Source organism: Cyprinodon tularosa, unplaced genomic scaffold, assembly GCF_016077235.1.
Source record: "Cyprinodon tularosa strain WSP-4 unplaced genomic scaffold, ASM1607723v1 ctg24, whole genome shotgun sequence".
NCBI lineage: Eukaryota > Metazoa > Chordata > Actinopteri > Cyprinodontiformes > Cyprinodontidae > Cyprinodon > Cyprinodon tularosa.
The window spans coordinates 1,626,182-1,643,341 of record NW_024038896.1 but is presented as its reverse complement, the minus strand read 5'-3'; the positions used below and the strand labels follow the sequence as shown (position 1 = coordinate 1,643,341).

At 39.3% G+C, this 17,160-nt stretch overlaps 1 protein-coding gene across 1 annotated transcript; it reads left to right on the top strand.

Annotated features, from left to right (window-relative positions):
- Positions 1 to 4,667: 4,667 nt before the first annotated feature.
- On the top strand, positions 4,668 to 16,266 carry LOC119785117 (jun dimerization protein 2-like). Its single transcript, XM_038287545.1, has 5 exons — positions 4,668 to 4,782; positions 9,078 to 9,131; positions 14,681 to 14,898; positions 14,999 to 15,103; positions 15,289 to 16,266. Exons 3-5 carry the CDS (start codon positions 14,704 to 14,706, stop codon positions 15,478 to 15,480), a joined length of 492 nt encoding a protein of 163 aa, XP_038143473.1. The 5' UTR covers positions 4,668 to 4,782; positions 9,078 to 9,131; positions 14,681 to 14,703; the 3' UTR covers positions 15,481 to 16,266.
- The last annotated feature ends 894 nt before the right edge of the window (positions 16,267 to 17,160 follow it).

Here is a 17,160-nt window from a genome sequence, read left to right as displayed (position 1 = left end):
AAAAGCATTATTGTTGAGGATTATTCATAGATATAACTCACTCTTACAGCATAACTGCATTTTACTACTTAATACCAACATCGGTCTCTCAAATAATCTTATCTTATATGAAAACAGTTGAGAATAATGAATGCTTGCATATATTCAAAATGCATTAAGTTTGCTTTCACTTTGGAATCCACAGAGCAAGAATTGTGCAGGAGTTAGGCAAAGCTGCAAAACCACAAACTGAATCCGCTCTCCATTCATCATTTTGGCAGGTGTTGGAAAGTTCACTGCAGATCATGTTTTTATGCAAAGCTCCCTAGGCGAGTGTACCAAATGAAAATCCTGACTGTACTACGTGTTGACATATGAACTCAAATTTCAAATCAGCAAAGTGCATTCTTTCAATATGTTTTAGGTTTTACTTATATTTTCTAGAATGAGTGTTTCTGATCTTATCTGTGTATTGATCCATATTCACAGCTCTCTTTTAAACAAAAATGCATTGCATACTACCTCTGTGTAACAAACAGCTTATTGTTTTTGGCGTGGACAGCTCTCTCTGAAAGCATCCAAGTCCCAAATGAGCCCAAACCATGTGTGTGCATGTGCTGAGTGACATCTGGGGCTGCCTTCCTCCCTGCAGTAAAGACTTTAGCTGGACGTTCAGACCTGCAAAGCAGGGACAACCCCTGCACTGTCTAAGCTCCTCATGCCCAAGACCCTCCAGTCTTGTGAAATCTGTCTGTTTGTTGGCTCACTTCTGCTTTATTAACTCCAAATGTCTCCACTAAAATTTTTAATCTATGTTTGGAGCGACTGTGACGCACAGTCCGTCCCGACCTCCACTCAGATGCGCGGCATAAATCACAGAGGCACCAAATTAGAATCTAAAATAAGGAACAGAGCGAGATATTTTGGTAAGCCTCTAATAACTCAGCTGCTTGTTCTAGGTGGAACAGTTGAGCTGGCATCCTGCTAAATCCCATACGGAGCCTCAGATAATGGTACCGGATAAAATCTGCCATGAATTGATGGAAAATGAGGAATGGCTCTCATGATCGCTTCCTAAAATAAGATATATAATAAAAACGACTCGATTTTTGCTTCAGCTAAAAGCAGACAGTTATTTAGGGCCTCTTCTAGATCAGAGAAAATGTAAATTTAACCAAGACAGTTTTACAAATACACCCTTTGAAAAAGTTTGAATGCTATGGTATTACTTAGAACAGTTTCTTCTCATTGTGTCTATTCTGGTCAGACATTTAATGCATACCATAGCAGTTTACAAATGCAGTATTTATTGATATTACATTTTATTCTGTGTCCAAAAATGTGGTGCAGCAATAATTTCTGTTATATCTCTGAATAGTCCATTCTAGCTGCTGTTTAAGAGCCTGAAATTTTATTTTTTTCTTGTTTGAGTTTTAAAAAAAGCAAATGAATATTACCTGACCAACGAATCTTCAGTGTATTTTTATCCATTGAACTTAAGGAACATTTAGCAATAAGCAATTGACCCCAAATTCATTTTATTTTCTAATAAATATATAAATAACCTCACTGATATGACTTTCAAGGAAAGCACAGTGTGTTATATGAGTTAATTTCATTGTATGGCTAGTGACTGATGGTAATACAAGTTGTGTTAAAATGTGGAAAGCAAAAAAAAAAATTTAGGGATCAATTCAAAGAGGCCCACAAAATAACAAAAACAAATAACTACCCATGATTGTAGCTGGATAATATAGAATTAAAATGTATATTTAAATACTGTCGGCTTTAGGTACCAGCAGTTGGAGAAGAGTGGTCGAACATTTTTCGGTAACTTCCTAAGAAATACAGTTTTGATTACTGATTCAATATTAGGTTGCATAAAGCTTGAAGAGGAACAGAATGGACATCAGCTATAGCTTAAGATATGAATGCATAATAGCCTTTTACACAATTTGATGAGGCTGCAGGATTATCTTTGTCAACTGTTAACATAAGTATGTGGCTGTTATGGCGGTCGATCTGCTGTGTATATAAATGTTTTTTTCATATTTTTACATGTGACCTTTGATCCTGGTGATGTACCAAAATGGAAGTTAATTGAGTAGAAATGTGTCACTTACTAAACCTGCGACCATGACTCTACTAGATCCACAAGAGGGCTCTCTTTGAATCTTAAATGAAGGAAAAGGGAGGGATAATGGGGGAAAAAGAGAAGTTTAAAAGTACATTTTATTATTTTTTTTTCATTTGTTTCCTCAATATAAAAAAAATAACCATAGCAGTATATATTAGTAAGAAACTGACTCTTGCCTGTTGCTAATCTAAGGCTTAATATTAGTTTTACAGAAGAAAATAATTTACATCTAAACCTAGTGAGCTTGTGTCCAAAGTACTTCAGAAGTTCCCTTTCCTGTTTGCAAGTTTTATACGCATACAAAGATTTTATAGAAAGATTTAGAAAAATATTTACGTAAGTATATTTGAAGTTGAATAAAAATAGACGGATTTAGATAATTTCCTGATGGATTTGTTACTTTTATGAGCTCCAGAAGTAAACCACATTCCCTTTACTAAATAATGCAATAATGTAGTGCAATTAATGAATGATGCAATGTGCTAAATGCTACACGATAATATATTACATGTAGTGTGAAATACTTTGCGGTTTATTGAAGTAAATAAATCAAAATACATCACATTTATTTATTTATTTTTTATTTCTTAAGGGAATATTATAAATGCATCTTACATCAGGGCCACTCCAATGTAGGCCTTAAGTTAAATAGGGCTAGCCAGTGCCAAAGCAGCCACCAAAGAAAAACTGTATTTTTTCATAAATGGGCTGCATAGAGGTCAAATCATTGTAGATCTTAAAAAAAGAATAAAAACAATTGACATATAAAAAAAAAATAGAGTTTAGTGTAAATAAAGGGTCTAGGTTGTTGTTTTTTTTCTAGTGGTGTCTGCCTATTTAAAAATAAAGAAATCAGCTAGTTGCTGAATATATTTGCTAACAGATAAACTATGAAGAAAGTGTGACCCTGACTGATTCAAAGCAAAACAAATAAATAATTGACTGTACATTTAGTATGTTATGTCTACTGTATGCATTTACATTCTTCTCATTTGGAAATTACCTTTTTGTTATTCTGCTATGTATCTGTTATATCTAAATGAGTTTAATGTATTATTTGATCTCGATTAAGACTCAAGAAAGTCAGTATCATTAAATAAATAGTATTTACTTAAGTTAAATCTGATGTGGAAGTAAAACAAAATTCAACTTATAAACATGTAATTATTATAACTTATAACCTATAAACATTAATTATATATATAATATATATATATATATATATATATATATATATATATATATATATATATATATATATATATATATATATATATATATATATATATATATATATATATTGTGTGTGTGAGTGAATATTGGAAAAAAAAACAAGTTTAACAGGAAGGTTACTCTACTTTAAGCTAATTTGAGTACAATTAGAGGGAGAGGGAGATGAATAAAAAGGACAATTTCCATTAATCAATGTAATTTCTCTGGCTTCATATACCGACAGGTTCACTTGGTGGAGGGTTTTGTTTCTTTTAATGTTCAGGGGAACTTAGTTAGTTTGAAAACTGGTGTTTGGTTGATGTTAACTAGTCTCTTTTGTGTTTATTTTGTTGACTCATTTATTGGTGTTTGTCAAAAAAATAAAAAATAGTCTGAAATAAATTCCTATTCAATATTGCAGAATATCAAACCAAATATTACTCCACTCTATGACTACAAGAAGAACAACTTTTTTTTTTTACTTAGTTTGAAAATTAGATCTACATCTAATTTAATAATTAATCACACATTAATGAATATTTTTTGCTCATCATTCGCTGATTTACTTGTGATTACATTTCAATGTAAGACCTCGTCTGCCTGGCTGTGTGTTTCCTGGACGGTGCCGCCTTTTACAGCTGCTTTTTCTATCTCTGCTTCTGTCTCCTTGAACCCCAGTCGGGCTTGGATGGCTGCTCCCACTGAGCCTGGCTCTGCTGGAGGTTTGTTCCTGTTTAAAGGGAGTTTTTCCACCCCACTGTCGCTACAAGCATGCTTAGTGTGAGTCAATGAGTTGGTGCAATCAATGGTTTTCCTTAGATAGAAAACTTTGAATTAATCTGACTGGATGATCTGGTGAACTGTAAAGTGCTTAAGATGACATGTGTTGTGAATCGGTGCTATATTAATAAATTGAATTGAAAAGCTCTGTTATTACATGGCAATAAGCTGGTGATTTTAAATCATCATAAATAATTACATATTTACAACTATTATGCATTTTGGTGGCAAGAAATAAGTGGAAGAGGCTTGTTTTAGATTTGGCCTTGAGCTTCTGTCAGATAATAAACACCATGCTGGAATGTTCCTACATTCTAGCTCTTTATTTATTGACTCGTTCACCATGTGTTGATGGGTTAGTGCTCCAGTCTCAGCTTGGTTGCAGGGATCTGTTTCTGTTTCAGTCTGTCTGTGTGTTTTCTGGTTGCTATGGGTGGAGCCATCACAGCGGCTGGTCCCCTGGGGCCTCTGTTCGCATTATTTTCATCCATGCTTACGTCTGGAAGCCGTGTGTTCCGCATTCCTGAGCCTCTCAGGCGGTACTTAAGCGGGCTGATGCAACCATCTCCGCTCAGTCTTTTAAGCTGACTGACTCTAGACCTCATCGCCGCCTCGCTTTTTTCCCTTTACTGCAGGATTTTTTTTCTTCTTCTTCTGATTTGGACGCAAAACAGGCAAGTGGGAGTTTAACTGTCTGATTTTAAGCTTGCAAACAGCTTTTCTTTTTTAGCTTCATATTTGCATAATATTTTTTCTTTCCACCGTGTATGGGTTTTATGACAAGCTCGGTTTAGTTTGATGTGAGCTCTTGTCCAGCATTACTTGTGACTTATTTGCCTTTTTTCCGGTGAGCTTTTGAGTCATTTCATAGCGAGAAAAAGTGAGCGACTGTAAAGTTTTCCGTCCGCCGCAGCCTCAGACGGAGCCGTTCTTGTTCCAACTGTTGTGGCAACTGTCGCCTTTCCAGCTCGTTATCTGGCCTCTGTCTGGAGATATTTTCATCTCCCATCATCTGTAGTGTCCGTCAGCCTGTTAAAGACAGTTATGTAACGCCAACACACACACATAGCAGGTTGTAAAGAAGTTAGCCGCTAGCCTAGCCAGACTGCTGCAGCAGGGGCGGTTCTGAGGCTCTTAGGGGCCCTGGGCACTGCTTTCTAGTAAGGACCTTCACAAAAACTGAACCCCAAAATAACACCATCCATTATAGAGTTATAATTAAGGTTGTTGTCTCAAATGAATATGTTTGTTTATTTCCAACTGAAAAGAGATCACTCGGGACAAACTCTTTAAATAACTCTTCATAACTTATACACTGTGTTCAGAATTATTAGGCAAGTTGTATTTTTGAGGATTATTTTTTATTATCGGGCCACAATTTTGTTCTCAATCAACCCAAAAGACTCCTTAATATCAAAGTTTCATATTTTTGGAAGTAGATTTTTTTTTTTTTAGATTTGGCTTTTTTATGAGGATGATGGCGACTTTTTCTTGTACCACTTTTTGAAGAAGGTGTCTTCCAGAAACTGGCAGTAGGTCTGGGAGTTGATCTTGACTCCATCATCAAAGCTCATCTTTGATGATACCAGCCCATACCAGTACCCTACCTCCACCTTGCTAGCGTCTGAGTCGATAAGGAACTTGCTGCCCTTTACTGATCCAGCCTGGTGCCCATCCATCCATCTGGCCAATCAAGACTCACCCTCATTTCATCAGACCAAAACATCTTGGAGAAATCAGTCTTCAGATATTTCTTGGCCCAATCTTGACGTTTTGTCTTGTGTGTCTTGTTCAAAGGTGGCCTTTTTTCGGCTTTCCTTACCTTGGCCAGGTCCCTGAGTATTGAGCACCTTGTGCTTCTCGGCACTCCAGACATGTTGCAGCTCTGAAATATGGCACAACTGGTGGCTAAAGGCTTCCAGGCAGCTTCACGCTTGATCATTTTCAATTCATTGGGAGTTATTTTGCATCTTTTTTAAACACGCTTCTTGCTCCCCTGTTGGCTATTTGCCATGAACCGCTTTATTGTGCGATGATCCCTTCAAAAGCTTTGCGATTTCCAAACTGCTGCACCCCTCTGAAAGACATCTGACAATTTCTGACTTTTCAAAGTCTGTCAAATCTCTTTTCTGACACATTTTGCCAAAGGAAAGGAAGCTGCCTAATAATTAAGCACACCTTATATAGGGTGTTGATGTCATTAGGCCACACCCCTTTTCATTACAGACATGCACGCCACCTGATTTACTTAATTGGTAGTTGGCTTTCAAGCCTATACAGCTTGGAGTAGGATAACATGTATGAAAAGGATGATTTGTTCAAAATACTCATTTGCCTAATAATTCTACACACAGTGTATGTATTAAATAACCATGAGACATGGCAACAGATTCTGATAAAAATTGTAATCTTACTCAGATCAGAGAAATTGCTTAGAATGTACAGAAGGCAGCTGCTAACCTCTGCGCTCACGTCTCAGGAAGTGGCCCTGATTAACAGTTAAAAATGCACTTTATACATCTGCAGTCTGCAATATCATCTTTTACATCACACATGTTAGCAGATGATTAGACATCCAGGGCTCCAGCCTTGTCAAAATATTACACTTCATTCTTAGTTGAAGGACACCACTCTCATTCCATTTCCATTTTATACTTCTGATGCATAGCCTCTGCAACCATCAAATCTGTCTCTGTGCGCAACCACACACCCCACCCAGAGGTTCTGCAACCGTTGTCGCTAACCTCGAAAAAATCCTGACTACGTGTCAGATGGTCGCAAACCCGTGCAGACCTTAAGCGGAAGTATGCAGACTAAAAGCAGCTGTGTCCATGGTATGCCTTTCCGGCTGTCTGTGTGCTCACCCTTCTCCATTGGGTGTCGTGGCACACCATTTTTAAAAAGCAAGGAGTAATAACAACGTAATAACAATGGGTAACCACGACGAAAGGTTGATCGAGGAGGTTCGGTACAGTACAGTCACTTGTAAGGTGCCTCAGACATGTTGTTTTGGAAATAAATACTCCTGCCGGCACCGCCGAAGAAGTTCTCGTGACCATCCTCCGAAGTTCTCTCGGGTTCTCGAATAGGCTCCCCCTAGCGCTTTGGCGGGAAACTGCTGTGCGTCCCTAGAAATTTCAGACCGACGTAACAGAAGCATACGGGCAAAACTGGTTCGCGAGCAGACGCAAGCGACATTTGATGTCGAAGAAATACGTCATAAATCCGCCGAAAGTTTTAATGACACTTTACTAGTCCTTAAAGATTAAAAATGTATCTTGCACATCTAAAAAATAAATATTAATATATTCTGAAATATCTGAAATCTGTTTGAAAGCTGTTGCTCCAGGAGCATCTCTGGAGTGGCTATTAATAACTGGTCAAAAATGATAGACGGCATTGTAGTACTTCATACTCTATAAACTGAATATGGAAGGCTTTGTGAAGGCTCTCCAAATGCTTTTCCCCCAAAATTTCCATGTTTATGGGAAAGTGGATTTTTTTTTAAACTCTCAATATGTAAAAAAAAAAAAAAAAAAAAAAAAAAAAGACAAAACAAGTAAATATAAGAAAATAAAGGCACAAAACAAGCTTGTTTTATACAGTAGATGTTGCTAAAAGGTTAAAATCTTTCACGTAATTATGTAGGTTTTGCATTTCTACATAAATCTAGAATAAAACCCTGGACTAAAATAGTTATTTGGATTGCAAAACTTGCTAAACCATAAATATGCTTTGCCTTAAATTGCTTTCAGATACATTTCGGATTCATCGTTGCCACGTAAAGTCTTTAAAATGTGTAAAAAAAAAAAGCTTTGTTTGATTCAGTATCAATAAGAGAAGAAGAGTGCTTTCAGCTGCAGTCGTTGCAGTATCAATGTGTGCAATATTGCAAAATTCAGACAACTCTTACAGCTATCCTTCATGCTAAGCTATAGATGGCCGTTTTCTTCCTGTATTTCACTGTATGTTTAGTCTTACAATGTTTTTTGAGCACTACTCCCTGAGAATAACCGTTTCCTCACAAACAGAGCCGCTGGTTTATAACTTTAACATTTTTCCTACAGACTCAATATCTTCTTGATATGCAAATTTGGATTGATGCAAATATTGTATTCAAAACAGTCCATTACATTTTTAATAATTCACACTGATATTGAGATTATTAATGAGCCTTTACTTAGAATTCTGTAGTTGTTTAAATATCTACATTCAGTCCCTTTTAAAAAATAAACAGTGGAGCTAGAGCTCGACAATATATCCTATTTTTCTTGTTATTCAAAATTCATGTCGTGAAATCTCACAAAGCCAATATTGCTCTGCATGATAGTGATTCTTTTGGCCAGTTGCAAGGACTCCATTGGGGCTTGACACCTGATGGGTATCCGTAGTGGTTTGCGGCGTGCAATAGGAACCTGTAATGGTCAAGAAACAGAGAAAAATGTGGGTTGACTGTAATGAGTATTGTTACCACAGTTTTCAGCTTTAGCATGGGGTTTTATTTTTTGTCGGGAAATATGCAGCCCTAATAGGAACATTTGGGTGTGATTTATTGGCTTTATCTTTTATTTGTCTCTTTTTTCCCTGTTGCTCTTATTTCAGATCTTTTATTATGCTTTTTTTCTCCTCTTCTAGACATCATTTTATTGCAATGCACATAAATCGTTGTGCATTAGTAGATGTTTTCATCAAGTATTCCCTAACAGTGCTTAAATTTCTTGTATATTTAAATCCAATATTTTTTTTTTTTTCAGGAAACTGTAGTACACTTTTTTCTCTTTTTTCTCTTGATTGTAGTTGTAGGATACGGAAGATGACCTTAAAATGATAGAATACGGGTTAAAGGGCTGTTTATGCTTGGGATGTAGGGAACCTGGCATCAGGATGACATTCTTATGCATACCTACCTGTTAGCATTATGTGTTTTATTCAAAACAAAGTCTGACAAATATCCTTTTAACTCCTTCAGGGCGTCCAAACACAGTTCATCATTGATAGAAGACGACTGATCAGTTCCCTCTGAGTAAGTATTCAGCGTTTTGTTTGTTTGATTTGTTTGTAGAGGAACTCTGATGAGTCTTACCCTCCTGCTCCAAATTCACCTTCAAACACGACCAACATGAAACATCAGCAAACAGGGTTCCCGCGGGTCCTTAAAAAGTCTTAAAAGGCATTGAATTCTTCAAAATAAAACTAAGGCCTTAATTGGTATTAAAATGTCTTAAATCAGTCTTTCGTAGGTCTTAATCTTTAAAACACCATAAAACGATTATTTTTATTATGATTTATTTTTGTAATCTACATAAAACATTAAAATTGACCTTTTTTTTTTATTTAAAAAAAATAACGGCTCGCCATTATTGGTTCTGTCCCGATAGCGGAACCAATAAAAGACATAAAACATACCAAGAAAACGATACAAAGAAAAATAGCTGCAAAAAAGACTTAGCACTGGTTATGTTGTGGCTTTAAAACTGATTTTTGTTCCCTGCTAAAACAAAGGTTGTGAATTCAGTTAAATAATTGTTAAAATATATCTGTCATTTGTGTGTTTTTAGTTTTCTTCCTGTATGGGAAGCTTTTCAAAATTTGAAACATTAGTGCAGTGGTTTATGTTAAAATAAACCTTTGGGTTAAGTTGTCGCAAGCAGGTTTTTCTTGTGAATTTGGTCTTAAATTTTTATTTCAAGTGGCATTAAAAAGTCTTGAATTTAACTTGGCTTATGCTGTAGGAACCCTGGCAAAGGACAGCAGCTCACTTTGCTTGATCTTTGCTCTTGCTTTATTCCGGTGCACATGTTTTGATCCTGCTGATTATGAGGAGGGTCTAATGTTTTGCCTCCTGGTCAGCATCTCTGCGGCCAGAAGGCTAAAAGTTGCTACTTTCAACGTGACTTCTCAGGGTGTCTGTGGCTATGCACTGGTTTTACCCCATACAAGTTCAAAGGCTTGGTGCATGCAAGGCCTTCAACTAGTGGAGTTCATGCTTGTACAAATATATACATCTCACTGGAGAACCTATTTACATGCCTTTTTATGTATTTATATAAATATATATGTATAGTCTTTGTGTCTGCGTGAGTGTTGTGGAGGGTTTAAATGTCCCGGTTCCTGCCCAGACGCATCCATGAGATGGTTTCCACATAATTGGAACATCGCACTGGATTAATGGGAAAGGCCTCACAAGCCGATGAGCAGCACGGACAACCGGCAGCGGCAGTGGGGGGGACTGATGGCTGGCTGTGGGCGCAGTGAGTTTATTTTAAGTAGAAATGCCTTCCAGTGCGTCTCGAGAGAGGTAGGATTGCCGAGCAGCGCTCCCGCTTACTGAACAGACGGCAGACGCATTGCAGGCGAGCCAACTATGCAACAGCTCGGTCGTACCAACACTAATGCTTAGAGGAGCAGCCATTCAACTGCTGCGAGTATCACATTATCAGTATTAGCCCCCTCATAAGCCTTTCCACATGCTTTATATAAACAGTGCTCCAGATGAACAGCCAAATGTCTAAAGGTATAACCAAGAGGGATGATTTCCCAAGTTCTTGTATTTCGTTTGGAACTGCTGCCAGTATTTTTCTGTTTAGACAAAAAACACTGTTGTCAGAATATATAGACCCAAACCCTGATCTTTTGCTTCTGGTCTCAAAGACACTGAACCCTGTTTGATCACTCCAGCAGCGCCCGCACTGTACAAGCGTCTGCTTGACAAGCTGCAGATGTGGAAACATCCAAGGACGAAGTATGAAGGAGCGCCGGACCGACAACTGGCTGTTGCGCAACACCAGCGGCCTGGTTCAAGCAGGCTGCGTTCAATCCAAATGTTCAGGGATTGCTCATAGCTTTCCTTGGAATCGTCACAGAAGCCAAATCTTTTTTTGCTGGAAAGATCTTTTGTCAGCTTGTTTTTATATTTTGATTAATTTAATCCCCGTCTGAGCCGCGCTAAAACTTTCTGGCCTACAGCCTAATCTTGACTGAGAACATGGAGGGAAGAAAAAAAAAGAAAATTCGAACATTATTATAAGTCAACCAGGGCCACCCAGATGCTCCTCCAGATGTGTGTTTAAACAGGACAAAGCGAGGTTCGGTTCTGCAGAGGAGCTTCATGCGTATACAAGCTGCATCATCAACAAAGATTGCTGTTCAAATGTAAACTTGAATAGCGCTTCTTAATTTGGATACAGAAAGGTTTCGATAAGGGAAGAACTTTTATAAAACAAAAAAAAAGAAAGAAATGAAACTTGAAATGAAATCTGTTTTCATAATCACTTCAACTTTTAGTTTACTGTTAAAGCTTTGTCTGCGTCTAGCCACCCTGCTGCTGCGAGAATAGAAAAAAAGAGCTGCAGATGCATTCAACCTGTATATGTGGGATTTTGAGCGTCCTGTCCTAGAAAGCCTGCATCGTATTCTCTGGATTTCCTGGAGGATTGCGAAATGCTGTAACTTAGCACAAAGGCACGACTGAGTGCAGACGGGACTAATGCTCACCAGGGCCGCAGCCTCCAGATTAAGAAAGTGTGCTTTGGCTGCAGATTCGTTTATTCTTGCTCATATTCCTGTAAAGCTTTAGTTAAAAAAAGCTGCACTTTTTCATAACTTAAATAAAAACTACAAAGGATTTACTTAAAAAATGTACAGAAACCCAAACACCACCCCGCTACAGTAAACTATTATGATGGAAAAGGAGAAGAGCCCCTGGTGATCCCTGTGGCTGTAGGTAAGGGCTTGAATTCCTCAGCCCTGCTAATTGCTTCCAGGTAATAGACACGTTCCGTAAAGCTGAAGAGGGATAAATAATGTGAGCAGACAAAACCAGTGAACTGCACCACTTTGCCCAGTCAACACACACCCTCTGGCACTCTCTCTTTCTCAACACACACATACCTCCTGCCAAATCAGATCACATAGATTTTTTTCTCTTGGACTGAATACCAGAAAATGAGGGGAGTTGGCTTCTATATTTCCACCCGTGATACTTGGCATTTCCTCCCCCGGCCCTTCAGCTTGTACCCCTACTTTGCTGCTTTTGTAGGTGTCTTTTTTTTTTTTTTTGGTTAGTGTGGGCCCAAAGAAAGTGTGCCATTTGCTTGTTCTGCTTCACTGCAAAAGCACAGTAACGCTGTTGCATCATCAAGCACTGACCGCTAGTCTTTGACTGCAAGCTGCTGGTAGGGGAAAAACACAGAAATACCCCTTCTTTTGAAAAATATAGAATTCGCTTTGACTCATTTTCTTTAAGAGTTGTAATTGTACCCTGCGAAGAAAGCATCGGCGAACTTTCCCTCTTGTAAAGACGAGGCTTCTGTAGGGTTTCATGTCTAGAAGTTTGAATGGCTGATAGGTTTGCGAGGGGGATTTTCACACCGACTGAGACGAGGCGGGATAAAAGCTGAGAGTTTCTGCTGCACTCTGAATAGAGACCTTCCAAGTGTTGTAGAAAGAAAAACAGGAACCTTTCTGGGAAAATGAGCAGCTTGTCACTTTATGGCACTACCTCCGTGTTGTTTTGTGGATGTCTTGTGGATGAAGAATAGCTTTTAAGAACAAGATGTTGCAAGAAATTATGTTTAATGGAAGAAATTTTATTTTATTTTTGATTTTTCAATTGTTCTCCGTGTTTGTGCTTTTTCAACACTGCAACTTTTTTAGTGATTGTCTTCAACAGTCCTGTTACTTTAGATTATTTCTTTTCAAAGGAAAACATTTTAAATGGTTGAAAAAGCGACTGGCTTGTTGTGCAGATAATATATTGATTTATGTAGATATTGTCTTTGGAATTGTATCAAATATATTTAAAACTCTCCATTTGACCAAAAGCTTTCCAAAAATCCTCTGTGATCTGTGAATGCATTCCTTTTTTTTCTCCCTCTAAAAATACAGAAGTAGCTAATCGGTCTCGATCAGTTTTCCTTGGTTATTCGACATCCTGTCTGCAAAAATGAGAAATCCTTGAACACGCGCTGCTCTATCTTCCGGGGCCGTCGGGGGTGGGGGAGGTAGGGATTATTTTCTTAAGGAGATTCCTTTTTGATTTGTTCCTATTTCTGTTTTCTAAAGTGGTGTAACTTGCAACAGACATACAGCAGGAGAGAAAGGATTAGAGGAATGAAAGTGAATCATGAGATATTATTTTTATTTTTCTACAGAGTAACAGAAAATTCAAAGATGTTTCATTGCCTGGGAGGAAATGTACTGGGGTTTATGATGTTTACTTTAGTGCAGTGTTACGTATGTGACCCCTCTGGTTCAGTCTGACATTCTTGCATCCATATTTATTGACTTGCTTGGTCTCCATCATGCGTTACCATCCCAACTGTGTAACAAGACGTAGGGTGGAGCTCATCAGAGCAGAGTTACATAAGGCTGCGTTTTTATGACCCGCTTTACTGCCTTTGTAGGAGACTCGGTTTTTTTCAGCCATACTGGAAGGGAAGAGAAGCAAAAGGAAAAAAAGTTAGAATCCGTTCAGCGACCCTGTTGGATAGTAAACCCACCAGCACAGTCAGCTGTTTCTTTTTTTTTTTTTTTTTTTGCAGCACCTCATAATACGTGTCTTTGTTGGTTCCATATGAGAGGGGCTTTGTTCGGTCGAAGGCAAACCTGTGGAGGTTCAGCTGCAGCTGTAATGCTCAGGAAGCGAACGTGAATAAAGCTATTAATCTCTAACTTCCAGTGCCATCCTGCACTGCTTTAAACTTTCGTCATAGCCTCGGGTTTGTTTGCCAGTCTGTCTGTCAGCTCGCTCAAGCTTCAGGCGGGAAGGTGTTTTTTGTTAAGGAGTGTTTTTCTTTTTTTGCCCTCATGTTCCTTTTTTCCCGTAGACTGAAGGGCTGGGCAGCTTATAGAGTCGGTTCACGTTTCTCTGCTCTCATCATCTGTTTTTTATTTGACCATCAGAGGTTTTCCAACTCAACTTGACCTCAAAGCCATTAAAGAGACGTTTTAATTCTCCAGTCTCGTCCTTTTATTCCTGCTCCAGGGTGTCCCTCATTCTTCCCTAATTACATTAAAGATTGCTGTGGTAGAACTTTCTAAAACTGCCCCAAATTATTGAAAGAAGGGTGGTGATTGAGTGCACCAGCCTTGCCTTTGATCATTTGTGAACCCCTCCCAAAAGTAAAAAATGGACACCGGCTGCAAGAAACAATAAAGCGATGGTAGCCATCAGCGCTTTGTTTACGGGATCTTAGGCGAGGCTCCCCAGGCTTCCCTTTGCATGCGAAACTACATTGATGAGTTTGTCGCTGCTGACAGCGTTGAGTCTTTCACCAGCTGCTGACTAAGAAGACAACGCAACTTTTCAAGCTGCCCACTTTTGATTGTGTTCTTGGAAACAGAAACCCATATTTGGAGACACGTCTGATATTAAAAAGATGCATTTCATGGTTTGCAGCAGGATGGGTGTGCCCAACTTCTTTATTTGTTTTGTAGATTCAAACAGACACACCTCTAACTAGCAGTTTGAAATGGTTTAAATATTGGATCACTGCAGCTCTGTATATTGAACAACACCCTAATTCTTCTGTTCCTTTTTTTTCCCCCTTTTCCATCTCTCTCCAACCACAGCGACGGCTTTGGCCGGGTTGGACATGATGCCGGGACAGATACCCGACCCTTCGCTGGCGGCAGGCTCCCTGCCCAGCCTCGGCCCGCTGGCGGGCATCTCAGCCACCACCCTCACCGATCAGCTGAAACTGGCCGACTTCCACCAGTTGGGCACCATGCTGTCGCCGCTGCATTTCCTGGGAAGGCTGGGGAAGAGGCCGCTGGCCATCAAGACTGAGGTTAGGGAAATGTGTGAAGAAAAAAAAAAAACTGAAACTCAGAATTCCTGCAGCGCCCAGGTAGTGACCGACCTTCCACTTTTTGTTTGTTTGTTTGCAGATGGACGAAGACGAAGAAAGAAGGAAACGAAGACGAGAAAAAAACAAAGTAGCAGCAGCACGATGCCGAAACAAAAAGAAGGAACGTACTGACTTCCTCCAAAGGGTGGGTTCATGACTCAGCTACATGTACCAAGCAACAGCAGAGTTGGGGCTAAGAATAAACTGACTTTAAGTTTCACAAAGCTTCACAGTTAGTCAAAGAGAGCCCTGCGTCTCCTGCCTTAGCATTACGGCACCAGGGTGTTGGCACTTCCATAATAAATCTAAAAGCTCCATGTTTTCCTCCAGGAATCAGAGCGTCTGGAAATGGTCAACTCTGAGCTGAAGTCTCAGATCGAGGAGCTCCGTCTGGAGAGGCAGCAGCTGATGGTGATGCTCAACCGTCACAGGCCGACCTGCATAGTGCGGACCGACAGCGTGAAAACCCCAGAGAGCGAGGCCAACCCGCTGCTGGAGCAGCTGTCCACCGAAACCAAGTGAAGACGGGGGGGGAACGGAGGGCTCAGAGGGCCCTGAAAGCTGAGCTTGGACTGCCGAGGCAGACGTCTGAACAGACACAGGACTGGCAACAATATTCTGAACGAGCACATGAGCTGTAGCCATACTGCTACATGGAGTCGGCTCTTTCCATTGGGAGACTGGAAAACACACACAGTGCCTGCCACGTTGCTACATCATCCATCTTTCCTCAGAGGGACCAATGGCTGCAAAAGATATGGTTGGAGAAAGATGCGAGGATTCACACTAACAGCAACATGGTGCTCTGTTACCAAAGCCCTGGGTAGAGAGAGGAGGTGCACAAGGACTTAGCAGTTCTACGGTCTTCCTACATATCCCAGTCATATAACCCAGGTGTTGAACTTTTAGGTTTCAAAACCCAGTTCAGATACACCAGTGGGAGTACAGTTGTTCAATGTTTTTTTTATTTAGCGTTCTCTATCCTGCCTCGAGGATGGCAGGTACCGGTTGATCCGATTCGTGGTGGCGCTGGCGTCATGGAAAGCACATATTCACACAATGTTTACACTTATTTTTTAGACTCGTGTTTTCATTATTGTACTTGTTTTATACGGCTTTGTATACAGATATGAAATGCTTGTTAATCACTTGATGTGATTTTTGTCTTTTTTTTCCCCCTATCTGCCGCGTCATGCTGACGGACAGCTGCGAAAAGAAGCAGCCGAGCGTCCGCTCTGCATCTGTATCTATGTACGAAACTGCATATCCTGAATAGATTAAAGTTTATTTTCTAACTAAAAAGGAAAAGCTGTGATATGTTTCTTATATGCAAAACTAAGTTTCATTTGGACTTGCAGTCCTAATGCAATTAAAGATCAAATGTTGGGCAATCATGATTTTTTTTTTTTAACACTAAAGTGTATTGCCAGAATCAGGTTTTAACTTTCATTTGCACAACTCTGAGAAATACCGTCACGCTTTCATTTCCTTCTCTGATATCTCCTTTTTTATTCTCGGATCAGCAGCAGTGAGAGATTTCAAATGTACAGACATAACAGATATTTAAGTGATGGGATCACCTATCGCTGTGGTCCTTACTGCCAATTACTGATTGCTTCTTTTAGATACTTGGAGGAAATCTCTAATCCAAAAGCGAATACCAAACGGCTGAATTCCAGACTTGCAGAGTCCTTTTCATTAGATAAAGAAAACCTTCCAGCTGCACAAATTATTGCATTGGCCCAGGAAACCCTCTGAAGATCTGTATGGAAATAGTTTGTTGCTTTTTCCACAAACTCAAGATAAACCACTGTATGCAAAGAATTGATCTGCAGCTGACTGCCCTAAAAGCTTAATCTACAACGCTGAGCAATGTATTGCAGTAAATCGATACTGCTGCCAGACAATACATCATCTGCTAAGCATTTTATTGATGAACATGGAGCAGTTTCTAGAAGGCAGCACGTTTACTGGTTCAAATCCCACAGAATGCCACTTGATGCCACCATGAAGGAAAGGTAAAATGGCTAAATTTATTGCCATGTGCAAAGCCGCAATGACCAATAAAGGTAATTATCATTTGAGCGTGTCCAGTTCTGCATCTCAGTCCCTGCTTGCAGAGTAAAACAAATAATTTAAGCAGTAATTAAGAGCCATCCGTCTATTGGAAAGCAGGACTATAAAATCAGGCTGGGATGGCCT

Bases quoted from the DNA above. Each gene is read 5' to 3' on its own strand.
- LOC119785117 (XM_038287545.1), top strand. From the start codon at position 14,704: ATGATGCCGGGACAGATACCCGACCCTTCGCTGGCGGCAGGCTCCCTG. The intron at 14,899-14,998 runs GTTAGGGAAATG...GTTTGTTTGCAG, and splicing joins CGCTGGCCATCAAGACTGAG to ATGGACGAAGACGAAGAAAG. The intron at 15,104-15,288 runs GTGGGTTCATGA...GTTTTCCTCCAG, and splicing joins GTACTGACTTCCTCCAAAGG to GAATCAGAGCGTCTGGAAAT.